The sequence below is a fragment of the Orbicella faveolata genome, unplaced genomic scaffold, assembly GCF_042242905.1.
Source record: "Orbicella faveolata isolate gen_17 unplaced genomic scaffold, um_ofav_v1 contig_34, whole genome shotgun sequence".
Classification (NCBI taxonomy): Eukaryota; Metazoa; Cnidaria; class Anthozoa; order Scleractinia; family Merulinidae; genus Orbicella; species Orbicella faveolata.
The window spans coordinates 23,272,256-23,297,500 of record NW_028301563.1 but is presented as its reverse complement, the minus strand read 5'-3'; the positions used below and the strand labels follow the sequence as shown (position 1 = coordinate 23,297,500).

Sequence of the window (25,245 nt, the reverse complement as noted above, 5' to 3'; positions counted from 1 at the left end):
ATTGTCAACATGACTCTGATAGTGCAAGAGTAGACCTGAATTAGTGGGTTTTGCGCACACCTTTGTCTCTGTTTGAAGCGATCGCTTCAGTAACTGGATACCCAGTATTCTCACGTTTGAAGTATCCCAAACACCTCGTTAACTCTACCATCAAAAGTACACACCACCATAAGTATTTTCATAATCTTCGCACCCTTTTATGTTAATTCTTCGCGTCAAAATCGCTTTAAATGCTGTAATTTGCATGAACTTATATACATTTTCCTTGATAATGGAGTGATGACTACTCCGAAACGTCGGATTTTACCGTTCGTTTTCACCGTTTTATATTATTACAACGGTAATCCAATAGGGTGTTCCATCCTAACCTGCCCCCCCCCCCCCTCCTTTCTAGCAGTCCCATTGTGAAGTTGTGAATAGCTGTTATTACAGTTGAGCCCACGTTTCAGCAGTGTTACTTTCAGTGCGCGCGAAAGCGAGGCTTTCGGGTCAAACGAAAATACCTCAACAAAGAATCGTCCGTCCTTTTGACCTGTGGACTGATCTCTTCGTTTGTGTTTGCGGATCTGGTCGTTCATCTGGGCTGATTCTGTCGTGAAAAGCATGGTAAGGCACTGCATTGCTTATGGATGTGTTAACAGAAGTAACAAGCCCGAATGTTTAAAACTGTCGTGGCATACTTTACCTATATCTTTTGAACAATAAAGACACTTTAAATATTTTTTTTTTATTTATAAACAATGTCAAGCTTCTTCGAACTTGGTTGCTTAAAATGAAGAGAAAAGACCCTCCTGTGTCGAAACATTCTTACCTCTGCAGTGAGCACTTTTCTGAAGATTGTTTTATGCGGTGTGTGGGAGGAAAAAGGTATCTGAAAAGTGGATCTGTTCCTAAAAGATTCAGTTTTTCACCGGAGGAAAAGTCAAGGCGGAAAGCTCCTGTTTATCACTCCGCTGCACGTGAGACAACAAAGCACCAAGTCAAAGATGAAGTTATACTGAACCCTCAGTCTAACCCTGTCGATAAATTAGTTGAATTAGAATCTGTTAATATTCCAGGTCAATAATGTGGATTTCCTAGTGTCACTGCTGATAAGCTGAGGTTAAAAGCAAAGAAGAACTTTTAATGGAGCAGCTAAAAGAAAAGGAAGAAGAAGTGAAGCGCTTAAATGAATGTTTAGAGGTTCAGAGGAAGGAACTCGAAGAAGAACTTATTGAAAAAATTAAACAACTTGAACTAGAACGAGAGCTTAGGAAAGAGTTGGAAAGCATGTTCCAACAGAGTCTCTTTAACATCGATAATATTAAGAGTAATTCAAAGTTGTTGAGATTCTATACTGGGTTTCCAAACTATGGAGTTTTCAGCATAGTTCTTAGCTTTTTAGAACAAAATGATGCTCAAAAAAGAGAGAAGGCAGGCCCAAAAAGGACCTTGTCAGTGGAGGAGGAATGTTTCCTTGTATTGTGTCGCTACAAAGTTTGTCTACTTGGGGAGGATTAAGCTCCAAGTGACAATTATTGTTACTTGGACAAAGCTTATGTACTACAGATTCAAAGAATTAGACATTTTCCCTCACAGACAAATAATTGAGTTACACAAGCCTGGAAACAAGGGAACAACAGTAATCATTGATGCAACTGAAATGTACATAGAAAAACCTAGTAACCCAGAAACACAACAGCTCACATTTTCAACTTACATGAACACTAATACCCTCAAGGCATTGGTCGGTATTACTCCAAGTGGCAGTGTTTGTTTTTATTTCACATCTCTATGGTGGCTGTATTTCTGATAAGGAAATAACCAGTAAATCTGGTTTTATTGACAAATTACAGCGAGGATATGAGGTCATGGCAGATCGGGGGTTCAATATTCAAGAAATGTTAGCCTCGAAAGGTGTCAAGGTGAATGTTCCTCCCTTCATGAATCAGTCAGGACAGTTTACAGAACAGGAAATGCTGGCAACCCGAAGGATTGCAACCCTCAGAATTCCTGTCGAATGTGCAATTGAATGTATAAGGAACTATCATATTTTAGACTTTATTCCAACAACTCTATGCAAGAGTGGCCTTATTGACATGATTTTATTTGTGTGTGCAATGTTCACTAATTTTTTTTGCCACCTCTTGTAAAGCAAAAGTCTGCCTTTAGATAGTTTTTCCCCTATTATATCTAGGGCCCTAGGGTTTGGTTCAGGCTTCTAGGCCCTTGGTGAGGTATCTTATTAGAAGGGGGCTTTGTAGAGTTAAGAAGCTTACAAACACAGTTGGATTGTATGTTTCATAAATAGATTGTTGTAATTAGCATATTTACTTTAAAAAGTACCTTCCTTGATTAAGATGCCACAAATGAGCTCTGCCTTCAAATATGTAATAGTAAAATACAGAATAAATGGATTGAACACATGGGACAAGGCTACATGCTACATGTCATTGTTTTCAATCACACAAGATCGTCTTTTTGTTAGCATTACCCTAAGCTACCAGTTCCAGTAGAGAAGGGGTGGGGTGAAAGGGTTGTGCCCTCAAGTCTTGTGTTGGCAGATTTCAGCTTATTTACACATCACCATGATCAATGGACAACTACATGTATTTTTCTCTTCTTCATTTCAGTTATATCAAATAATAACAAAAAACCTCTTTACTCTTTTCCTAACATAACAGGCTTACATTGGTGCATTTTTTTCAGTTTAAGTATTACTGTATTACTGTATACAATAACAACTCTCAGTGGAGTACAATCTTGAAAAAGCTGCATCTCTGGGATGTTACAAAACTAGATCCTGACTGCAGCAGGCATAGGTGATCTCACCAGCTTTCTCTCTGGATTTGATCATGGTAACATTGAGCTTGTACTTTATATGGATCACGTCTCCATTTTCAGTAGTGGCAACTTCGATATTTTGTACATGACCATGTCTGAATAGTCCAAATGCCTTACTATTTAAATTTAAATTCTTATAGTCTTTATTGCCTTCATTATCTCCTGATTTTCTCTTAATAAAGTGATTCATCATGTTCTCAGTTGTGAACGGTGAAAATTCAGCCCTCTGGATGGAACATCAGTTTGCAGCCTGTGGGAACTCGTGTAGAGTGTTCGGAGAACTCGTGCTCGACGAGGAAACAACTTTATTTTTCGCATCAGATGCAAAGTGTTTCCAACTTTCAGTGAAATTGTTTTCCCATCCATTTTTTATGTAAGTCACAACTCTACAAAAAAGAAAACGTTATATACGTTTGAGAGGGCAAAAAACTGTTATTCCTGCACGAAAATAGGGCAGGAAGAACGATCTTATATCCAACTGCTCACCTGTGCATTAGTTCACGTTTGTAGGCGTCACTCGAAGCACTGCCATCTTTTGCTGTTTCTACACGGTATGAAAGCCACGATCTCAGCCTAGGCTTTGTCAAATGACGAGGGCAGTTTCCGCTGAGTAATTGTAGCCTCTCTTCTTGTGAGAAAAATGCAAAATCCGGAGAGGAACCCATAATTATTATTATTTTTCTCGAAGTTTTCTCATAAGGCGCTTGTATTCCCCTGGAATGTTGACCCGAAAGCCTCGCTTTCGCGCACTCTGCAACTAATACCGCTGTACCGTGGGCTCAACTGTAATAACAGCTATTTGTTTAGACGTCCCTGGGTTAACTACATAGATAAGTGTGCACAGTACCCTCCCTGCGTGGCTCGCGAATTAGAGAGCTGAAAACTAGATTTTGCCATTCAGAATGATTTATTGCCGCGATCCATTTCTTTTCTCAAATTACTGCCTAATGCATTTGTTTCAATAAGACCTGTCTGGTGTAAATGAGCTGTTATTGGAACTCAAATTGTGGAAATCAAAAATAACTAATGTCCAGCGCTGAAAAGACTCTTCTTTGACAATTAGTAGGGACCTGATGCTTACAATAATTTCACTTCATAAAAATTGAATCTTAACCTTTCAATGGATTCTCCATTTAAATTTCAACTAATCTATTTCAAGATAACCGAGATTAATCGAAGTGATCTGATGCTTAAAATAATTTCCAGTAGGTATACTAGTGGAAAACACGCCACTCTTAAGCAAATTATATATGCCTCAATATTGATGTCAAACAAACGCCAAATCATTAACAAACATATTATTGTCGATCGTCATTTTTGCTCAACAGGTTCCCATAGCAACGGGTATAACCAGCAGGTGCTTTATATTCGAAAGCAATGTTGATTTACACACTTTTTCATTACAAACATTTCTAGTTAAAAACCAAATCTAACGCGATCTTGGCTAAAGTAAAACTTTTTTTATATATATACATGCTGTTTGTGCCAGGAAAATTTTTTTCCAAAGCGTATATGATCGTGAGTCAAATTATTAAAACGCACTTGGAAGTATCCAATCCAGACTAGGAATTCAGAAGTGCCAGCAATAGACCGCCTCGAGGGAAAGATAAATGCAGTTTCTTTTGGGCACATTCAGCGATTCTTTTTTCTTTTACCTCAAAACAAATTGCCCAAATCATGTCCTTACCAGCTTGATAAGAAAAAAATCGAATTTCTCCTACGCTCCAACAAAGCAACTTCAAACAACGCACTCTGCCTCAACCATAAACAGTTGCTGACAGGAAATGATAAATTATTTAGAACCGTTATCTAGTTATCAGGTTCCTTATTTGTGGCTTTCTGAAGACGACCATTAAAGGCAGAGAAAAGGGTTCCGAAATTGTTGTTATTGTTTAGACAAACCATATAATCAGCTGAGAAATTTGAAATTCAAAACAGAACAAACTTGAATCGCCCGAGTCTCATTTGGAAAGTTATGTTCCTTATCTTTGTCCCAGCGGAGATTTTTAAGTATCTAGGGAAGCTGAATCATGAAAGTTTTCAGAGAAAGGTTTGCTAGCGTAAGTTGACAGCGTGGCAAGTCTAAACCATTCAAAAGGTTCTTCTATTTGATGGTTTTCGCTTCCTTGGTTATTGATAATCTCTGCTGGAGTCTGGTAGTTGTCCTGTCGTCGCATTCTTGGGTTTCGTAATAAAGCTGCGCTGTACGTTTCAATTTCATCTGTTTTCACCACTCCTGATAAAACATCAACTTTACGCCTTCTTTCGCAGAATAGTATCTTTCGGAATTCCCTCTTGAATAGTTGATTCATACCCGCGTATATAAAGGGGTTGATTGTATTGGAAAAGTAGAGGAGAAACATGCAGAGTAGTTCGAAGCTACGAGGCATTTTTGCGACAATACGGAAGCGTCTCAAAATGACTATGACCCAAAACGGTATCCAACAGATCATGAATGCAAACACAACGGCAAAGAGAGACTTGCTGACTTTTATCTCGTGTGCAGTGATGGAAAGGTTTCTCTCGCGCCTCTGAATTGTCAAAGATGCGCCCACGTTGTGCTGTCGAATCCTTTTCGCAACTTTTGTGTAACAAATTACAGTTGCCATCAACGGTAGTAAGAAGAAAAGTGTCACAACGAAACCATAGTGAATCATTTTGCCACTTTCGCTAAGGTGAGCAATAGAACACTGCGCGTACCCTGGTACAAACTCATAGGCTTGCAGGCCAAGCAGGCGCGGAACAAGGGTGTAACAGGCAACAAATGACCACACGGAAGTAAGAAGAGCCCGAGACTTGGCGGCTGAAAACAATTTCCTATACTGTTGGTCTGTCTTGCACATTCTCACATACCTGTTTACAGCAGTGAGGCCCATAGTCACTGGTGAAACATAGATGACAAACAGGCTAAAGAAGGCATGAAGTTGACAAGTAATCCCACCAAAATTCCACTTTCCGGCTATCAACACAGCCGTTCCAATAGGCATGACAAAAACAGCGGAAAGCAAATCGCTCACAGCCAGAGCAATAATGTATAAGTTTGTGGTTGTACGGAGTCTTGCGTTCTTGTAAACTGAAGCGCAAACAAGCGTGTTTCCCAGAAGAGACAGAACATTCAAAATAAGTAAAGAGCTGACTTCCAGAATTGTTAATGGGAGGCCTCTTGCACTCAGGTCATCCGCCATTTCAGTTTTAACCCGGAAGGAAATACGCGGCCTAGGTTTGTCTTCTTTCTCGTTTGAAGTGACGGGAATTCAAGCACTGAGAACCAAAAATTAAAATGTGTATAACGTTATAAGATACATTAATCCGCAGGTGCAGTTATCCAATCCATGCAAACTCTAATAAACGAAGGGATGAATTAAAACGAGCCACCCGCAAAGGATATCATTGAAAAGCAAAAGGCAGTCCCTTGAGCGCATTGAATAGATATTTTTTTCCGGCTTTCTTCAAAGCAAATTGTCAAATTATTGTTCTGTTCTGTTTGTACATGAATAATTCACTGTCGATGTCTGATATACATGCACCTGGCTAAGTAAATACTCGTTTTATATTTAAAAGTAAAAAAAGCCGTATTTTATCTTTGTGTTATTTCCAGTGCTTTCGAAAAACAAAATGTTCTAAGATAAGCTGACTATAGTTGAAAAAAGAAATAACATGCTGTACTTTCATTATCGAGATGAAGATAAGACTTGACGTGGACTGAGTGTACTTAGTTCGGAATTGTGGCATAAGTAAACATAATAAGCAGCCTTTCTCAGTTTACAAATGGAATATAAGACCACGCACGTCCCAGAAAAAAAAAGTGTTCCGAAATAAAACCAATCCTGAAATAGTAGGTTTCTGAAAGTGAAACATGAACCACTTGATTCTGGTTCAAAATAACTTCAAAAAATACCGAGTGTTTTAATCTCGCTTGACAAGACTGACAATGTTAATAACTAGAGCCATTCGAAGAAACAATATGATGTTGAACGAGGGATCTTTATATTGTCAATATCATGTCAAAAAGGCAAAAAAAATTAATCTTTTCAAGATATGTTTCGATGGTGGAAAGGAAACCATCAGAAGGAAACTAAACAAAAGTTGAAATGAGCGCTAATGGGCATTTCCAAAGGTAAAGTGACTGGTATAAGGAAAATGAATCATTTGGCTAACAATTACAGCGACCGCCAGCGATAATTGTTGCTGCCACCCTTTTTTTTTTGTTTAATTCAGCAACCTCTGCCTCTGATATGCCGGCCTTTTTTTCATAGAACATTGATTTGCATGGGAACAAGAGCCATAATCGGGGACGGAGACCGTAAGGGCGCGCCATTTCTAGTATTGGGGCTGTCCCTATGATATGGGACAATTTTCCTATTTTTAGAACAAATTGCGCCATCGCTTGCGGCACACGCGCGTACATGCTGCGAGGATTTTTGCGGATGTCGCCCGGGGGCAATGGCGTCCGAAATTCTTTTGGTCCACAACTCGGCGCGTTTATGTCTGTTGGAATTTTCTTAAGTATTTTCGTCCTAACTTTCTCCAGTTTGAGTGAAGTAAGACAGTGTCGAATTTAGGTAAGTCCTCCTTTAAGCTTATATCACTGACCAAGTTGTGTTCCGCTGCTTCTTCTACAAGAGCTGTACATTACTCCACTCTAAATTTCACATATGTTGAAGATTAACAGCTTTTCCGTAACACAGCAAAAAACTAGCTGGATATATTTAGACATAGCAGAGTTTCAGGACTTCAAAGTTTCCTAACTCCTCTTTCCACACGCTTGCGAGGAATTCGCCAGTCTATCGCGACCGAAAAGTTTGAGTTTTACCTGATTTAATTTGTAAGCAATGCTTAATGTTTTATCAAGGCCCAATAAGTTTACGTTTGTAGATACTGCTCAGTTTTGTTTGTGTAAAAATCCAATACATTGTCTGTTGTCGATGAATTAGAGAGCCCGGCGATGCTTGTTTTGTACAGTCAGTAAACATGACAACTTTCGTGTGAAAACGTACACCGAACTCATACAATATCTCTATAGTATTTAGAAATGTTTAAGGTTGATAAATGTTTGAGAACGTATTAAAAGCCTAGCTGAAAATATGTCATCTCATCACAAAAGATAACGAAAGAAATCTTTGTCAAGATTTGTTGACGATAGAAAACACCGACTCGGACTTAAAAGTGCACGCGCTGCACTATGCAAATAAACTTCCTCTTGAAGACTTTTGCAAACTCGCTAAACAAGCAGAAACAAAAAGGAACCATCAAAACCGGTTTTGGTTATGATTAACCATTGTTTGAGAAACTCACAGATTAACTCGATACCAGAGTAGAGAGTTTTCGTGCTATATTCTTAGTCAGAACAAATAGAAAAGCGTATGCGTAGGCTTATAACTAGCGCGAGCAGATGTTGTTATTCATTCACAGCGCCAAATTGAAGTCTTGTTTTCGACCCTAAAAAACTCACCCTTTTCGTTAGCTCAGAGCATAAAACTACATATAAGAGCCCAGGTTCTTATTCCCTGCCATCGCTGTGAAAAATCTGCAAGAGAATCTCGCCACTTTCACCATTTGATCAGGCAACGTGACTACATCCACGCGAGAGCCCCCGACATGTGCGTGGATCCTCGCGCATATATGACGTCAGGATGGCGCAATTTGTTCTAAAAATAGAAATATTGTCCCACATCATGGGTGCGCGCGGATCCCAAGACTTACGGTCTCCGTCCCCGATTATGGCTCCTGATGGGAATCAATGGAATTACTTCGATTAAACAACCGCTGGAAATTGTAAAGTTCCGAGGTTAGCAAATATCGACCACAATCTACAGTTTGCGCGCGTGTAATTAAACAAGGATTGGAAGAAAATTGTGAAAAATGGCAAATGATAGACATCTTTAAACACAATAGTTCTCAATCGGGATAAGTACAGCGATTTATTTTTCCCAGTTCGATAATTTGGTTAAGGGTTCTATTCTACATTACGGCCCTATCATGAAAAAAAAAGACAACAACGGCTTGTTAGGTTTCTAAAAAGGTAGATTTAACAGGGCTCCTTTAAATAATAGTTGGGCTAAAGGGTTGATATGCACACATTGTCAAGGCAGTTTAATTTACTTTACTTTTGTCGTTTAAGTTCTTTTTACCCGGGATGGGGTAGGGCGATAGTTGTAGTTAATATAGTTGCCATAACTATTGTGTACTCTCTTACATTAATGTTTTGTATTCATATATAAATTTATGCTTTTTCCTCCGGGCTTCTCCTATTAACGTATCAACTGAGTGCTGTATTGACTGAGCTCGTTTACTGGCCAACAATAATTTTACTCTCACACAAACGTTTGGAGTAAAATGGCTGAGGGAAAGCCCAAAGCCGCTTTTATTGAAATAATCAATTTATAATTCATATAAAATTTACAATCTCTTAGAAATCTTTTGGCCCAATAAAGGTGAGGGCAACCAAAACGCCATGCCATGTCTTACATCCTGCATAAACATAAACAAGGTTGACAGGATCAGGGGAGGAGGTGGGAGTTCAAATAAGTGTCTTCCCTCGATGGAAAATCTGAGGGAACGCACAACCACGCTCGATAGCGAGGTTACTAAGCAAACATTTGCCTAGAGGGGTTGCAATGTATTGCTCCTATCCTCCACCCCTAACCTGTGTCACGCAATACTACGTGACTGTAACAAGCAACAAGACCAGAGGGAAAAAACATAAAAATTCTATTTGCAGGCAAATATTTTATTCAACTATTTTAGACTTCCTTCATAGCATAGGAATAGCGTTTCTCCTCTTCTGTTTTTCTTCTTGTGTGTGCATTTGTGCTTCAGTTTTCTTACTGACCTGTATTTTATTTTTATTTAATGCTGATGTTAACTGGCTGCCTGGCTTCGCTAGCTCCTATGGTTATTCCAGACAGCTAGTACTGTAATTTTAACTTTCAATATTTTCATTGAACATTGTAATTTTTTGTAGCAAGAGTGAGTACAAATAAAGATTGATTGATTGGCGAAATACTTATGGCCACGTTATAGTTTTTTTCATTACGCAGAAGATCAAAATAGTTGTAACAGTTTAGTGACAAATCTAATATTCGATGGCTATATAAAAGATTGCACAAAAAAGCAAAACAGGCACACGGGATGTGGGGTGGCGTGGGGGGAGGGTTGTCTACAGTTATGTCAACAGCTGTTACTGGAATTCTGGAAACTACAAACGCCATTTTACTTGTAAATTTGATTCGTATTGCTTCGAAGTCTTCCACATGCATTCAAACGACTATTTGCACTGGATTAAGGCAATCTGAAAGAGACTGCTCGACAACTTAAGGAACTTTTGTTACTTAATTACACTTGTTTTTGGATGGATTTCTGTCAACTGATGGAAAACTGTTTATTCTAAATTACTTCATTTTGTAGAAATCTAGATATGAGAATTTGATATTCATCGCGTAATGATTTGTCAACAGTAAAACTACATCAGAAAATACAAGTTGCAAGAATTAGAAAATTTCAAATATCTTAGGAAAGTAATTCCATTAATTCCATCAATCATTGTAATGAACCGGCTTTTCCTTTATGAAGCAAATATCAGATAATATTTAAATTCAGAAAAGCTCAACAAATAGGTTTATTTATATACTTTATTTCCGAATAAAAGAAGTTACTTTCAAACTTTGAAAGCACTTGGAAATGTAAACTTGAATGTAAAAGAGTAATTACTGCTAGACGATAATCACGAGCAAGATCGCCATATCAATAACAAAAGATATAATTCATCATTTTGGCTGTGCTGAAACCCTAATACATTATCTCTTAGGCAAATTTGGAATATCAGAATAGTCAAGATTCGCTTAGAAAATGTGGCGAAAAAAAAAATGGGGAGAATTTTACTAGTGAAGCTAAAAAAATACCCAGGAAAATAATTATCCACGATAAAGCAAATTTTGGTGAAATCAGGTTGCTTGTTTCCTCTACAGAATTCAACGAAAATTTTATTAAAAACAACTTAAGGATGTTCACGCCTATTGGTAATGGCATCCTTTGTTCTGCACACACGATCAATTCCTTTCCAGATTTTATCCATGTTAACAAAAAAAAGTTTTAAAAGTAGTAATAATAATAATAATAATAATAATAATAATAAAACAGGAAAAATCTGTTTGCGAGAAGTTAGAAAATTTCGCTTTTTCTGCTCTTGTGCGAGCAAACTTTTGGTCCAACGTGGACAGGTAAGGCCGATATTTATTATTTTTTCAGGCTCATTCTACCTCAAGGAGTGACATCAGCTCCAAACGTTTAATTAACGTTCTCATTTGTGCTGAATTGGATACATTGCCGATCTAAATTTCACTAATGTAGCTTTTCTAAGGTCGATAATTGTAAGCTAACATCGTCTTAACACAAGAAGAACCTCTAAAAACGGATGGTATTCAATGCGCCTCATCTCGCCTTATCTTTTGGCAAAAGTTGATCTTTACCTTGCTGCATCGTAAGTTTTAAAAAATTCTGTCCATAGGAACATTTTGGGCGCAAACGTCCCTGATAGAAAGATGTTTCAATGTATAATAACTTGGAAACTGCAAAAGACGTAGATCTCCCTGAAAATTAATGTTGTTTTTTACTAATTATGGTAAACGTCGTAGTAGAACAGAAAATAAATAGTCTACGCACCAGAAAATAGCAATTTTAATCAAATAAATGACAAGAGTAGCTTCCGAAGAGAGTGCTTGTACTTTTCAGGAATAATTTACGACTAGAACCAGTTTATTCCATACACCATTCCATCGTTTCGTCGTGTTGTAAGACCGAATAGGACTGAACGATAGACGGTGTACTCATCATTAATATATATATTTTTTTAAATCATGTTTTGTGTGTGTCTTTTTGTGGATTCCTAATTATTTATCCCAGAAAAGTATTATTGCAAGTACAGTTGCTGTATTCTGTGTTTTAGATGATTTTTCCAACTTTTAGCTTGTTCTTGCCTCTGCGCAATCCGGTTTTTTACGACCCTGAGAAACAGCATGCTTTGGAACGCTATTTAAACGTGAAATAAATGATTTTGAAAACCTTGAAAGAGTAATCGAGGCAAAAGTACGTAAATGTATCGTAAATGGATTATATACATTGTATATGCATGGAAATATCAACCTATTTTAAAGGAAATTACTGCTGTATTTGGTGAGCATAAACAAAAAGCAGCTTTGGAGATTTGACCGCTTCTTTCACCGGTATTGCGCAAAGAAAGCCATTCAGTTTCTGTATCGCAGCAGCTGTGTAATTTACTTTCAAACCTTGAAAGCACTTACAAATATAAACCTGAATGTAAACGAGTGATTACTGGTAGACGATACTCACCATATAAGCATATCACCATTTGTAATCCATCAAATATTTTTGGTAATGCGCGATTGGTCTAAACGCGTCGCGTGACCGAATGTTCCCCAGCTAAAACTCATGAATATCAGAGTGATATTCCCCACTTTTCAAAACCGCGCGCGTCGCGAGAAATATTTGAACGATAATAAACACAATAGCCTCCGTTTGGCGCGGAAATATGCTCGGATATTTGTTCTTGGACATTATCTTTTCTTCAAGCTCAGAGTTTTCCTCGAGCTACTCTCTCGGAGAACTGTTCGCTTCTCGAAACAGATAATGTCCGCGGACTAATATCCGAGCATGTTTCTGCGCCAAATCGAGGCTATAGTTTATATTGCTATTCCTTTACATTCTAGGCTTCAAACAAAATGTAGGACCTTTTAATTCATTCCTCAGAGGCAATACTTTCAACTTCGAGGATTCACAAACTGTTCAAAAAGTGTTGTGCCGAATTTTAACGTGAAACACATGATTTTGTTGAAAGAAAAAATTAATTACTCTTGCTCTTTAAATATTCATTAATTAATCACGTTTCTGGTTTATGAATGGTTTTTTCAATATCCAGCTAAAATAATTTATTTTTGCAGCCTGATGATTCATTAACATGTACTTGAATGCACGTTCATCATCGGCGTGATCAATGTTCGTAAGATAAATCTTTAAATTTTAATGTTATTTGTAGAGACAAGTTATGTGTTAGCTGTATTACTCCATAACACAGAGCACTGCTTTACTGGAAAGTTAAGCACCTATGCAAAATAGAGGTTCTTTTATCCCCGCCCCATCTTTCAATTCGCAGAGTTAATCAAAGCATTCAACGCAACATACAAGATAGAGCTAGTACCTGTTTGTCCCTATTCTGAAGAGTGCCCGCAGACCTTTTTGAGCTTATCTGGAGGGGATTCCATCTTTGATATCATGTACTAGACATTTGTTAATTTACCTTTATAAGTTATATTCAAAGAAACCGCCATTTTATCGTTTTGTCATGTTGTAATACCGATTTTTTTTTTTCCAGAACGGTGTCATTGCAGTACGGCAGTTATATTTTTTCAATATTGTTTTTTTTTTGTTTTTTTTTTTTTATTCCTTTTCCTGTGTTTACCTATGCGCATTCTGATCTTAACGTTCCCGAGACACAACATGCTTTCTCTTGCAATTTAAACGTCAGGGGGAAGTTAAAACTGATCATTTCGAAAACCTTGAAAAAACCATGGCCGCCAAAGCTCAATGGTTAATACAAAAGGGTTATTCACATGTATATACTTTGTACACACAGGAAACTAGCATCCTAAAAAAGAGGAATTGGTACTTTTGGTGGTTACAAAACAATGGAAGCGTGGCGGAAATTTCACTGCCTCTTTTACCGGTATTGCACAAAGAAAGCCATGTCGCTTCAGTTTCTGCGTCGCAGCAGGTGAGTAAATGCATTAAAAGTTGGTATACTGTTGTTGTCCATTTTGTGATCTGATATTAAGTGCGGTGATGTTTTCTAGTCTACTGGCCTGATAACACTAATGTGTTTTAAAATTATTTCCGTTATGAAAACAAAACAAATGCAGGTTGCTATCTTTTCTTTATCAGTCAGATACTGAGAAATGACAAAAACGAAATAATTCAGTGTCACGAGCCACCGGGTGTGCGCTTATGGGTAATATTTCTTCGCGTGGGATAATGGACGCGGTGAAGAAATAAAGTTCATTCATTTCATCACCCAGGTGAATTAATTATCCAAATGATGCCAAGTGAAAAACATTTGAATAGAGTCGACTCTAAATACTGAACAATTTTTATTTATCATTTTCATTAGTCATCCGTACTAGTTTACGACAACAAAACAGAGCTTTTAAGGTATAGGTTACCACCGGAAATTCATTCCTGTGTGGGCTTATAACTGAGTAAATGGACTTGACAGCAGAGAATCAGCAATAACAGTGGCTTCCACGTTTTATTTCTTCTTTCTGATGGCTTTAGAAAATTCAATTTATAGGAAAGGAAAGGAAAAAAAACCATTATCAAACAAGTTCAGTTCAGGCTTCTCTGTTTTCTTTATCAAATAAATCTGCAATGGTAGTTCTCTACATTTAACTCTAAAGAAACGTGTCTCAACCAAAAGGCACGACAGTAGGAAACTAATAAGGAAAAGAAGCTAATTGTATTCTATGAAAAAGAAACCGTGAAAATTTAAAATGAAATGTGTAAAGCTCAGGATCGTTAGATTATGTAGGTTTCGAACAACGAAAAACGTAGTGGGCCTCAGCGGGAACGCTTTGTTTTTCTTTTCATTAAGAATGTGAGAACGCCAAATAAACCACCCTCGCTACATGTTATAACATGCATATGTAAAGCCAGCACAGTACCAAAATAATATTCAGCCATAGAAAAAGAACTGCCGAAGCAAATCTCCTCATAGGTGGGAAAACGATATAATTATTATTTTTAAAAATAGTTAGAATATCCTTATTTAGCGATTTATTGCAAGTCGTAGTGTAAATCACTGACACAAGCACCTCCTAAGAAAATAACTAGGAAAGAGCGAATTAAAACAATCTTTCGTCAGCTTCTTGCGATCTTAATCTCATTCTTTGCACGAATTATAATTGAATTGTGAAGTTTGGAGAGCCTTCAAGAAGCTAGAAATGCTCTCGTCTGTGCCTCGAACAACTCTTGTACGCTTCTCTTGTGCTCTCCAATCTTCAGGCACACACTCCCCGATCATGTGTGCTAAAGCACGTATGAATTGTTAATTATTATATTGCGTGAATTACTTCTCGTTGCACTGAACTGAGAATATTTGACTGCTTCTCTGCTTACAAACAGTATCAAGCCAAATGAGGCTTCCGAAGTCTAACGTAAACCAAGTAAAAGGCTGGAAAAATGTCCAACGTTTGATACATTTGAGACAACAACAGTCTAAGAAAAACTTGGCGATTTTTCAATTTACCGCCGAATTCAGAGATTTCAGGAAAATGTAACAGAAATGAACAAGCACCATTTGGTACAAGACACGCCTGGAGCTAAAGTAGTCGCATCTTTAACTATTCGAGAACTGTGCCGTCTATTTAAGCTTGACAAAAAATGTACCACTTGAAATACACAGAAGAAAAAGGTTATCCTTAACCCGAACTACTAGAAAAGGAGAAACCCAACTTAAACGCAAAAAATAATGAAAGTAAGAAATAAAGAGATAATAAAATAATTTAATAAAATACAGTACCAAACTGATTTTCATTTAACTATATAGACTAAAATTCGAACTAGTATTTTTCTCGCCTTTTTCCTCTCTTTTTCTCAGTCGGAACATGTATGCTTTTAATTAAAACTAAGACGAAAAAATCGAAATGACTAAATAGATACAATTACGGAGATCAATTATCTAAGTGTGTGTTTGTTTTTCCGGTAAAACGATTGCGACAATCTTACATCACTGGCATAAATAAAGGAAGTTGTTATTAAGGATTTTTTCAAATTTACAGAGGGTATAAATTAATCAGACGCACGTATGTTTAACTCTATAATATATCGTTCGTACTTAAAAGAAGGGTCTTACACGCTATATGCAAATATTAAAATTAATATATAGAAAGAAGCCAATCATTGAATGGAATTTCAGCAGATATTAGTACTTGAAGGATCAATACCATATAAATGTTTCATTTTTTAGAGTTATTATTTCGCACGAATAACCAAACGAAGATTTATTCAACGCTATTTTCGAGCCTTTTCGATGTTATTCTACCTACTACGTAAACATTCTACATAAACTTATTTCGACCAAATTGATAAGTAGTCTTTACAAACAAAGCACCCCCGCTTTGTCGAAAAAAAAAAACGTGAAATTACCTGACGGCCATTGAAACAATTCATCCAATTTCTTACCATTGCGAAAAAAAAAAAAAAATCGTGTCTTTTCTTTTCAGAAGTGCAATATTGTATTGTATGTATGTATGTATCTCAAATCAATTTAAGTTTGGCGTCCGAGAAAAGCTAAAAGAAAGTTGCTGATCCCCAAAAGTGACACGTGTCAATGACATTTCCGTAATTTTTTTTCTTTACACTCAGTGTGCAGAAAAAACCAATGTAATCAATACATTAATAGAAAGTGCGGAAATGAAAGAGTAACCAATGAAGTGCGTACAGAGTAGGCTGATAAATGGCATTTCTTTTGAGGTTCAAAAGATAATATTTAAAGAGTTGGTCGAAATTTTTAAAAAGCGGAAACATATCTAATGAGCTTGGTCAAGATTTTTTTTCCTTCTAGTACATAAGACGTAAGACTTTTGCCTTAATTTTATTTTCATTGAGACAACTTAGTTTGCCACACAGAACTTAAAATGGCTAACGATCTTGGATCAAGAAGTTCAACCCTGGTTATCCTGGAGGGCTCCTTTTTAGTGATTCTAAACATTTTGTCACTTATGGGAAATGTTTTAGTCTGTTTGTCGGTTTACAGAAACCCAAGATTGCGCACATCTACCAATCTCTACATCATAGCCTTGGCTGTAAGCGACTTACTCTCCGCTGTTTTTGTAATGCCTCTGGGTGAAATAGTATTGTTTTCAGGAAAATGGCCATTTGGTGAAACCATTTGCCAACTTCACGCTTTCATCAGCCTGTTTGTCATCTACGTTTCCCCAGCAACCATGAGTTTGACAGCTGTCAACAGGTACGTTCGGATATGCAGGTCAAGTATAAGTTACAAGAAGATATTTTCTCACAGAAAATCTCGTTTGTGGCTGGCTTTTGTGTGGTTCTTTGTAGCCTGTTACATCGCAATTCCGAGATTTGCAAACTGGCAAGGATTCGAGTTTGTACCGGGTTATGCACAATGTTCTATCAAACACCTTGGAGAACAAGCCAAACTCATTCATTACTTAATTGTTTTAACTGTTTTCCTTGCATTACCTTTGCTTGCCACGGCATTTTGTTACACAAAAGTTCTTAAAGCTATCCGTCAACACAAAATGGGAATCCTTCCCTCTCTCAGTCAGAGGAGAAGAAACGAAGCACGCATCACCGTCCAAGAGATTAAACTCAGCAGATCTCTCTTCATTGTTGTTTTCACTTTTATGTCGTGCTGGGTTCCACTCTGGGTGATTGTTGTATTAAGGCGTTTTGTCATCATGGACATGCCCAGAAATGTGGAACTGCTGTGCATGTTTTTTCTCTACATTTCAAACACCGTAAATCCCGCCATATACTCTGGCATGAATTCAGCATTTAGAAGCGAGTTTCGTCGCATCATAACATGTACATCGAATAATTTGGGCAACTCTCAGAGTTCACAGCGAGGAAATTCACACCCCGGAGTTGAGCTTGGTTTGGTTACATCCTGGCTACGGGGTGCCAGAGTGGAAGCACTTCATGACAATGGTTTGGAAAATGCTCCTCAAGAAGAATCGCATAAGGGAAACACTCAAACACAGAATAAAAACTACTTACATATCCCTACGGGATAAGTTATCAAGCTTCTTGATGCTTATCTCAAAACGTTTCTCGACACTGAAGACAACTGTCTTCATAGTAAAATTGGGAACTTTCTGAAAACTTACAGTGTAATTTCAATCAGCCTAGATCGAATTGTGGCGTGATTTAGTCAAAGTAATTATACAGAAATATTTTATAAGAAGCCTAGGAGATTAAATTACAACGTGTTCGCTTTTAGTTTTGTCACTATTACAAAGATTCAAGGTTTTGGAAGTGAATTCTCCAGAAATGCAATTTAACTGGTAATATAAACGAAAATTATTATCCTGAAGTAATTGTTAGCAGTTTTTGCGACTCATTTTGTTTTTGGCTCAAGAATAGATCATTTCGTGTGTTGAACTTTTGCCCGCAGTCGACTCTACATTTTTGACTGAGCTAATCCCTGATCTGCAATCTACAAGCCGTAGCCGTGTGAGTCAGGCACGTCCTACTTATTATCTTATGAAGTCGGGTGATTTCATTGATTTCCTTGAGAACTGACAACACGTATTTATTAGCCCCGCCTCCACGTTAGGTTATATCGGAACATTCTTTCTATGTCTTCGTCTGCCAAGACGTTTTCATTTTTAACAACATTGAAATTTGAATACAGATTTGAATATACATGAAAAAATAGCATTTTCTTCCATAGAACGACTTTGCCTACAGTAAGATGAAGGGCGGCAGTGCAAGTCGTACTGTCCTAACGAAACGACGCGATTTCAGTTTTCCTGGTGCCTAATAGAACTTCAGACGACGAGCGAGTCGCCGGACTTGACTCGATCTTTTATTTGTTTCTTTGTTCAGTTTTTCCTTATTTCTCGCGCAGAGATATTTAACTGAGTGATCCTAATCTGAATATAATACAGGTAACATCATCATTAAACAAGCTCACAAAAGCAAACTATTGACTGGGCCTGTAGTTTGTTCAAGGATCAAAGCATTGTAGAACAGATTCAATGAGACATGAAAAGGCTACCTTGCGTTTTACACAAGTTGCCTAATCATGGCCTAATCACAGGGCCATCATGTCCTTCAAAACTTTGAACTTTTTAGGGGCCTGGAGACCGTGGGCTCTCAAATATCTCAAATTGAGCTGGTAAAGCTAACACTAGAATAACATAATCACAGTCTGGTAGTTGTTGCCTGGACAGTTTTCAACTTTCAAACTTTCTTTCACCTCACTTCACCTCTGCACTCGTGAACCTCGTCTCGAATCGAATCGAATCGAATCAACTCAACTCAACACTGCTCCACTCCACTCCACTCCACTTCACTTCAGTTAACTTCAATTCAACTCAATGCACTCCACTCTACTCCAGTCCAATACCCATCCAATCCAATCCACCGCTCTCCACTTTTCTTCTCTTTTCTTTTACTTCACTTCACGCCACTCCACTCTTCTCCACTCTACTCTACTCCACTCCACACTACTCCACTCCACTCATCTCCACACCATTCCACACCACTCCACACCACTCCAATCCAATCCAATCCATTCAAACCCACTTAACTTCTATTCCCTTTTTCACCTCACTTCAGTTCACTTCCCTTCACTCCACTCCACTCCAATCCAATCGATTCCAATCCAATTCTCCGCAGTTCACTTCTCTTCACTTTTTCTAACTTTATTTCAATCTTCTCCACTCCGCTACACGCCACTCTACTCTACTCTACTCTACTCTACTCTACTCTACTCTACTCTACTCTACTCTACTCTACTCTACTCTACTCTACTCTACACTACTCCACTCCACTCCATTCTACTCTACTCTTCTCGGCTCCACTCCACTCCCCTCCACTCCATTCTACTCCACTCCATTACACTCCACTCCACTTTCACCCAACTTCACACTACTTTTTAATTCACTTCTCTCCACTTCACTTCATTTCACTTTACCTCACCTCACTTCACTTCACTTCACTTCACTTCACTTCACTTCACTTCACGTCACTCCACTCCACTCCAGTCCACTCCACTCCACTCCAGTCCACTCCACTCCACTCCACTCCACTCCACTCCACTCCACTCCAGTCCACTCCAGTCCACTCCAGTCCACTCCAGTCCACTCCACTCCACTCCACTCCACTCCACTCCACTTCACTCCACTCCACTCCACTCCACTCCACTCCACTCCACTCCACTCCACTCCACACCACTTTCCTCTACTTCTCTTCACATTTCTCCACTTCACTGTACTTCACTCCACTCCACTTCAAGTTACTTCTCTCCACTACACTACACTACAGTACACTACATTACACTACACTACACTACACTACACTACACTACACTACACTACACTACACTACACTACACTACACTACACTACACTACACTACACTACACTACACTACACTACACTACACTACACTACACTACACTACACTGCACTACACTGCACTACACTACACTAAACTACACAATACTAGAGGGGGACATGGGGATATGCAGTGTTGCGGTGTTGATGTTTTTTTAATGCGGTGATGCGGTGAATAAAATCTCAACTTGCGGTGTTGCGGTGATCTCAAACCCTACGGTGTGCGATGTTTGTGTTTTTCACGCTGTGGTGTTCGGTGAAATGAACTTGTTTGCGGTGCTGGAGTTCTTTTATTTGCGTTTCTCAAACCTAAATTTGACCTATATTTAGTATGTAAACTTCGTTAATCCGTGCTAATTTATGACAAACACGTACCATTGAGGTTAATAATTTGTAACAAAATACAGGCCATTCTAGTTAATCTTCAATATGCTTCGGCAGCCAATCCGAAGCTGTTTTCATTTATACGTAACTTGACAAGTAACTCGACCTCTGCCACCCGGAGCTAAGTGTTCGGTAGGAAAAGGTGGCGAAAACTACCGGCCACAAAATATATTCAGATGTTGCGTGGGCAGGGAAGAAAGAAGGCTTTCTAGGCTAAGGAAGCTTTGGAAATTACACACGTTTACTATGTTTTTTCCTTTTGCTATTCAGCTTCGTCTATAGGTCACTCTAATACCGGTCTATACCCGCTCCAAGGTACTGCGACTTTCTTGACCTTCTTAGTTTTTCAAACGATTATCGATATCGAACGCAAACGCAGCTAGCTCCAGAAAACAATACTTTTAGTCAAGATAGGGCTTCGGTCAGAGGGTTTATACACCAAGAAAAGTGAGCGAAGTAAAAGAAGAGAGGGATCTGGGGGTAAAAGCCATCTCTCGAGATTCCTCTCTTTTTTCTTCGTCCGCTTCCTAGTTTCGCGCAAGGTTTCTTCTCAAGATCAAGAAAACTGATTTACAGGCATCAGCAGTATCGACATATGAGCAATGAAAAGCGTTGTGATGTGTTTATTTTGTGGAAAACTGTTGAGGTATAAAAGTATTATTTTAAGTGTAGATGAACGAATCATGGCGCTGAAAATACGTGTTGCGGTGACGGTGTTTCGTTGACTTTTCTTGCGGTGATGTGGTGTTCGTTAATTTTTTTTGCGGTGTTGCGGTGTTCAGAACCACCCCCCCCCCCCCCCATGTTCCCCTCATACTACGCTACACTACACTACACTACACTACACTACACTACACTACACTAGGCTGCACTGCACTACACAACACTACATTACACTTCACTTCACTTCACTTCAATTCTCCTTACTTCGCTTAACTTCTCTTCTCTTCACTTCACTTCACTTGTCTTCTCTTCTCTTTTCTTCTCTTCACTTCACTTTACTTCACTTTTATTTACTTCACTTAACTTCACTTCTCTTCCGTTGATTTCACTTCTCTTAATTGCACTTCACTTCACTTCAACTTATTTTAATTCTCCCCATTTCACCTCACCTCGCTTCACGTCACTTTTCGCTTTGCCTCGCTTCACTTTACTTCACTTTACGATACTTGCGTTACAAACGGATTTCCACCAGCCCCAGAGGCCGATTCCCCCGACAGTACTCTTACTTTTAGTGTTTTCCCAAAGAAAGAGGAGTCCTTTTTTCCTACGACTGCGGAGAAATTCACATTAGACTGAAATGCTACAACACTAGCATATCGTACCATGTTAACAACGAGGATATTTTGTGTTTTTATGTTTTTCAAAACTTGACAGGCTAAATTTGGATCGGCATGACATAGCATCTTTGATTCAGGATCGAGTGGTCCGAGTTACAGTATTGACCACAAGCACTCTGTTGTTGTTATTGTTTTTGTTGTTGTTGTTTTACACCTTCGAAGTAACACAGAATGACACTTGACGAGTTGTTATGCTCCCCCAGCTCTAGTTTGAGCTAAGAGAATGTGACCCTAATATCTTGTTTTGAGCCAAGAGAATTTTTCTGAGCTCGATGAGAAATCATGACGTCTTAATTATTTATTGAAAAAAATCCTCCCACTCAGATACCATCAAGGGCACCGATCTATCAATTAAAACAGGTAGACTATTACTCTCTTTCGAAGCCACTCGGGCAGAAGTCACATAACTTGGCAGCTCAAAGTAATCAACTTTGGCACAACGGAAGCTCTGTCGGAAGAATTGCTTAATCTAAGGAGTAGTGAGTGGCCAAGCTATTCAAACTTGTGTATCACTTGTATGTGTAAGTTTCTGTCCATCTTCAGCAACGTTAAACAAATATTGGCAACCTTAGGCAAGTAAAAACAACAAACTCAAATAATACAATACAGACTTTGTTGACTTTATTTTTGCGTGAGTGACAACCCAATGAAAGAAATTAACCAATTATTTTAATGAAATAATTAAGATAAACTGTGGAAATGAAAAAAGGGGATAATCAAGTATCTTCAAAACCAACTCCATGCTCCATGTCATTTCTACCAACTGGTGTGCTTACTTGGTGATGCATATGCTCCAAGATAATGGCACAAAATTATTGCGTTGCAAGCGTTAACGACGGCATCATTTGATTTGTGCTGGTAGAAAGAGATCCCTCCGGCCATTTGGTATTTCACAATGACGACAGGCGATCTTGGATCAAGAAGTTTAACTCTGATTATCTTGGAGGGCTCCTTTTTAGTGGTTCTAAACATTTTGTCACTCCTTGGAAATGTTCTGGTCTGTTTGTCGGTTTACAGAAATCAAAGATTGCGCACATCTACCAATCTCTACATCATAGCTTTGGCTGTGAGCGACTTACTCTCCGCTGTTTTGGTGATGCCACTCGGTGAAATAGTATTGTTTTCAGGAAAATGGCCATTTGGTAAAACCATTTGTCAGCTTCACGCTTTCATCAGCCTGTTTGTCATCTACGTTTCCCCAGCAACCATGAGTTTGACTGCTGTCAACAGGTACTTTCGGATATGCAGATCAAGTATAAGTTACCAGAAAATATTTTCTCACAGAAAATCTCGCGTATGGCTGGCATTAGTGTGGTTCTTTGTGGCCTGTTACATAGCAATTCCGAGACTTGCAAACTGGCAAGGATTTGAGTTTGTGCCTGGTTATGCACAATGCTCTATTAAGCATCTTGGGGAGCGAGCAAAAATAGTTCATTACTCATTTGTTTTGACTGTTTTTCTTGCAATACCTTTGTTGGCCACAACATTTTGTTACACTAAAGTTCTTAAAACCATACGTCAACATAACATGGCATTTAACATTAGGATGAGCGCTCCTCAGATCTCTGTTCACGAAATTAAACTCAGCAAATCGCTATTTATTGTTGTTTTTACTTTCATGTCATGTTGGCTTCCTCTTTGGGTTATTGTTTTATTGAAGCGCTTTTTTATCACTACACACATTCCGCGCAATGTGGAACTTTTGTGCATGTTTTTTCTCTACATTTCAAACACTATAAACCCTGTTATATACTCTGGCATGAATCCAGCATTTAGAGGCGAGTTTCACCGGATCATAACATGCAAGTCAAGTGGTCTAGTCAGCTCTCAACGTTTACAGAGGCGAAATGAGAGAGACGGTCTAAAGCGGGAAGGACCTAGAGCCCAACCACTCGATGAGGAGGAGGGTATTCAACAGGATTCGCCAGCATAAAAGAAGATTATCGTCAAACGGAAACAAGACTTATGAACACTATCCACTAGGCGTGGGACAGCGTTAAAAATCACTGACTTAAGCTGTGCATAGTCCTGTTTCCTGACTCGGAACTATTAGTTCACATATTACTATAACTGCCCAAGTGGCATTCCCGGTTGTCTTTTAATTTCCTCCCATGCATAAAAAGGATAATATGCACTACGTTGTTTAAAGTTTCCAGTACCCGAATACCCCGTCTTTTTTTTTTTTCTTCTTATTTAAAAAGATCATCTCACTGCACCTCAATATCTTTTGTCTTTTCTTTTCCATTTCAACTAGGTTGCATTAGAAACTTATTGCACATGTGGAGCGCATCGAAGAAAGACGTTTTTTATGACAAAACCCTTTATTTGATGCCCTGTAATAATTAGGCTCGATTTCCACCGCTTTCTCGAGTCCGTTCTACGCCGGGGGTTCTATGAGCATAAATTAATGAACTCCCGATTCCTGCTGGCAGGTAGATTACCCGTCGACTGTATTGGGGTATAAAATAACCTATCAACCAACAGGGATTGCCCTTAGTATTGCTGTGCAAAATTAATCTACCAGCCAGCAGGAATTGGACGTTTTTGTTTTTATTTCAAAAACTGAATGCAATCATTCGCATGACGTAGAGCATTTAACTCCCCGACAGGTACAGAGCTGAAGCCTGAGACATACAATAAGTGAGCCTTAATTCGCATGTGCAGTTTATGGACATCATAGATATCAAAATGTACTTAAGTTCTTCTCTTCAACTAAAGAAATCAAAGGCTCCTGTGAGCAGCTCATGGATGAATGTTTCCTTTTGCCTCTGTTTCAAAACGAGTCTTCGTGCGAAACCTTTCACATAAAAATGAGTTAATGAACCTGTAGGCGAAAGTCATATGAATGGTTTTGTACTTAGACTTGTTTTGACACAGAGGCAAAAGGCAACTCGGAAATGGCCCATTTTTTTTTTTTTTTTTTTTTTTGATTTAACAATTTTTTTTTAATTTCTTTATTATTTACATTGACAATTACGGTTACAAGCATATTTATTAGACGCACTAACACTAAAAAAAAAAAAAACACTAAATAAATATATAAATGAATAAATAAGAAATACAGTAATAGTTAAACACTACAATAAATAAGTAAATAAATAAATAAATATACCAAAAACAAAAGGACAAAATAAATAAAATTAATGAATAAATAAATGAATGGAGAAAACGTAGTTGAATAAATAGAGAAGAGGAATTGTTCACTGTAGAGTTGTTCTTGGTACTGCAGTGGAAAACAGGAAAAGAAACATCAGTTTGTCAAATGTGATGGTGAGGTTTTGATGTCCAAATAAACAAACATCAAGCCAAGGCATGATGTTATTTATGTCGATAAATTAATCTATTGTATTCATGGGACATATTTGTCGATCCGATGGTGGTCTGTCATGTGACATAACAGCCAATCATGTTAAAGAGTGTTATCTATCCGCCAGTATAAAAGACTGGTCGCATTTTCAATTATTCCTCTTGCTTTCACCATCACAGCGAGTATATCTCTTGGCGAAAACATTTCTCCCTCCCTCCGCTCCCTTATCGCCATC

General features: G+C 38.2%; 3 protein-coding genes and 1 pseudogene across 3 annotated transcripts; 3 read left to right on the top strand and 1 right to left on the bottom strand.

The window, feature by feature from the left end:
* Positions 1 to 754: 754 nt before the first annotated feature.
* On the top strand, positions 755 to 2,132 carry LOC149105334 (uncharacterized; annotated as a pseudogene).
* A 1,579-nt stretch (positions 2,133 to 3,711) lies between these two features.
* LOC110043781 (melatonin receptor type 1A-A-like) lies at positions 3,712 to 6,622 on the bottom strand. The gene has a single exon (XM_020749286.2). It carries the CDS (start codon positions 6,006 to 6,008, stop codon positions 4,830 to 4,832), a length of 1,179 nt encoding a protein of 392 aa, XP_020604945.1. The 5' UTR covers positions 6,009 to 6,622; the 3' UTR covers positions 3,712 to 4,829.
* A 9,831-nt stretch (positions 6,623 to 16,453) lies between these two features.
* On the top strand, positions 16,454 to 19,698 carry LOC110043810 (melatonin receptor type 1B-B-like). The gene has a single exon (XM_089271889.1). It carries the CDS (start codon positions 16,527 to 16,529, stop codon positions 17,649 to 17,651), a length of 1,125 nt encoding a protein of 374 aa, XP_089128015.1. The 5' UTR covers positions 16,454 to 16,526; the 3' UTR covers positions 17,652 to 19,698.
* Positions 19,699 to 22,435: 2,737 nt separating this feature from the next.
* On the top strand, positions 22,436 to 25,012 carry LOC110044036 (melatonin receptor type 1C-like). The gene has a single exon (XM_020749561.2). It carries the CDS (start codon positions 22,599 to 22,601, stop codon positions 23,634 to 23,636), a length of 1,038 nt encoding a protein of 345 aa, XP_020605220.2. The 5' UTR covers positions 22,436 to 22,598; the 3' UTR covers positions 23,637 to 25,012.
* Positions 25,013 to 25,245: the final 233 nt, after the last annotated feature.

Coding starts and splice junctions, on each gene's coding strand:
- LOC110043781 (XM_020749286.2), bottom strand. CDS start 6,008: ATGGCGGATGACCTGAGTGCAAGAGGCCTCCCATTAACAATTCTGGAA.
- LOC110043810 (XM_089271889.1), top strand. CDS start 16,527: ATGGCTAACGATCTTGGATCAAGAAGTTCAACCCTGGTTATCCTGGAG.
- LOC110044036 (XM_020749561.2), top strand. CDS start 22,599: ATGACGACAGGCGATCTTGGATCAAGAAGTTTAACTCTGATTATCTTG.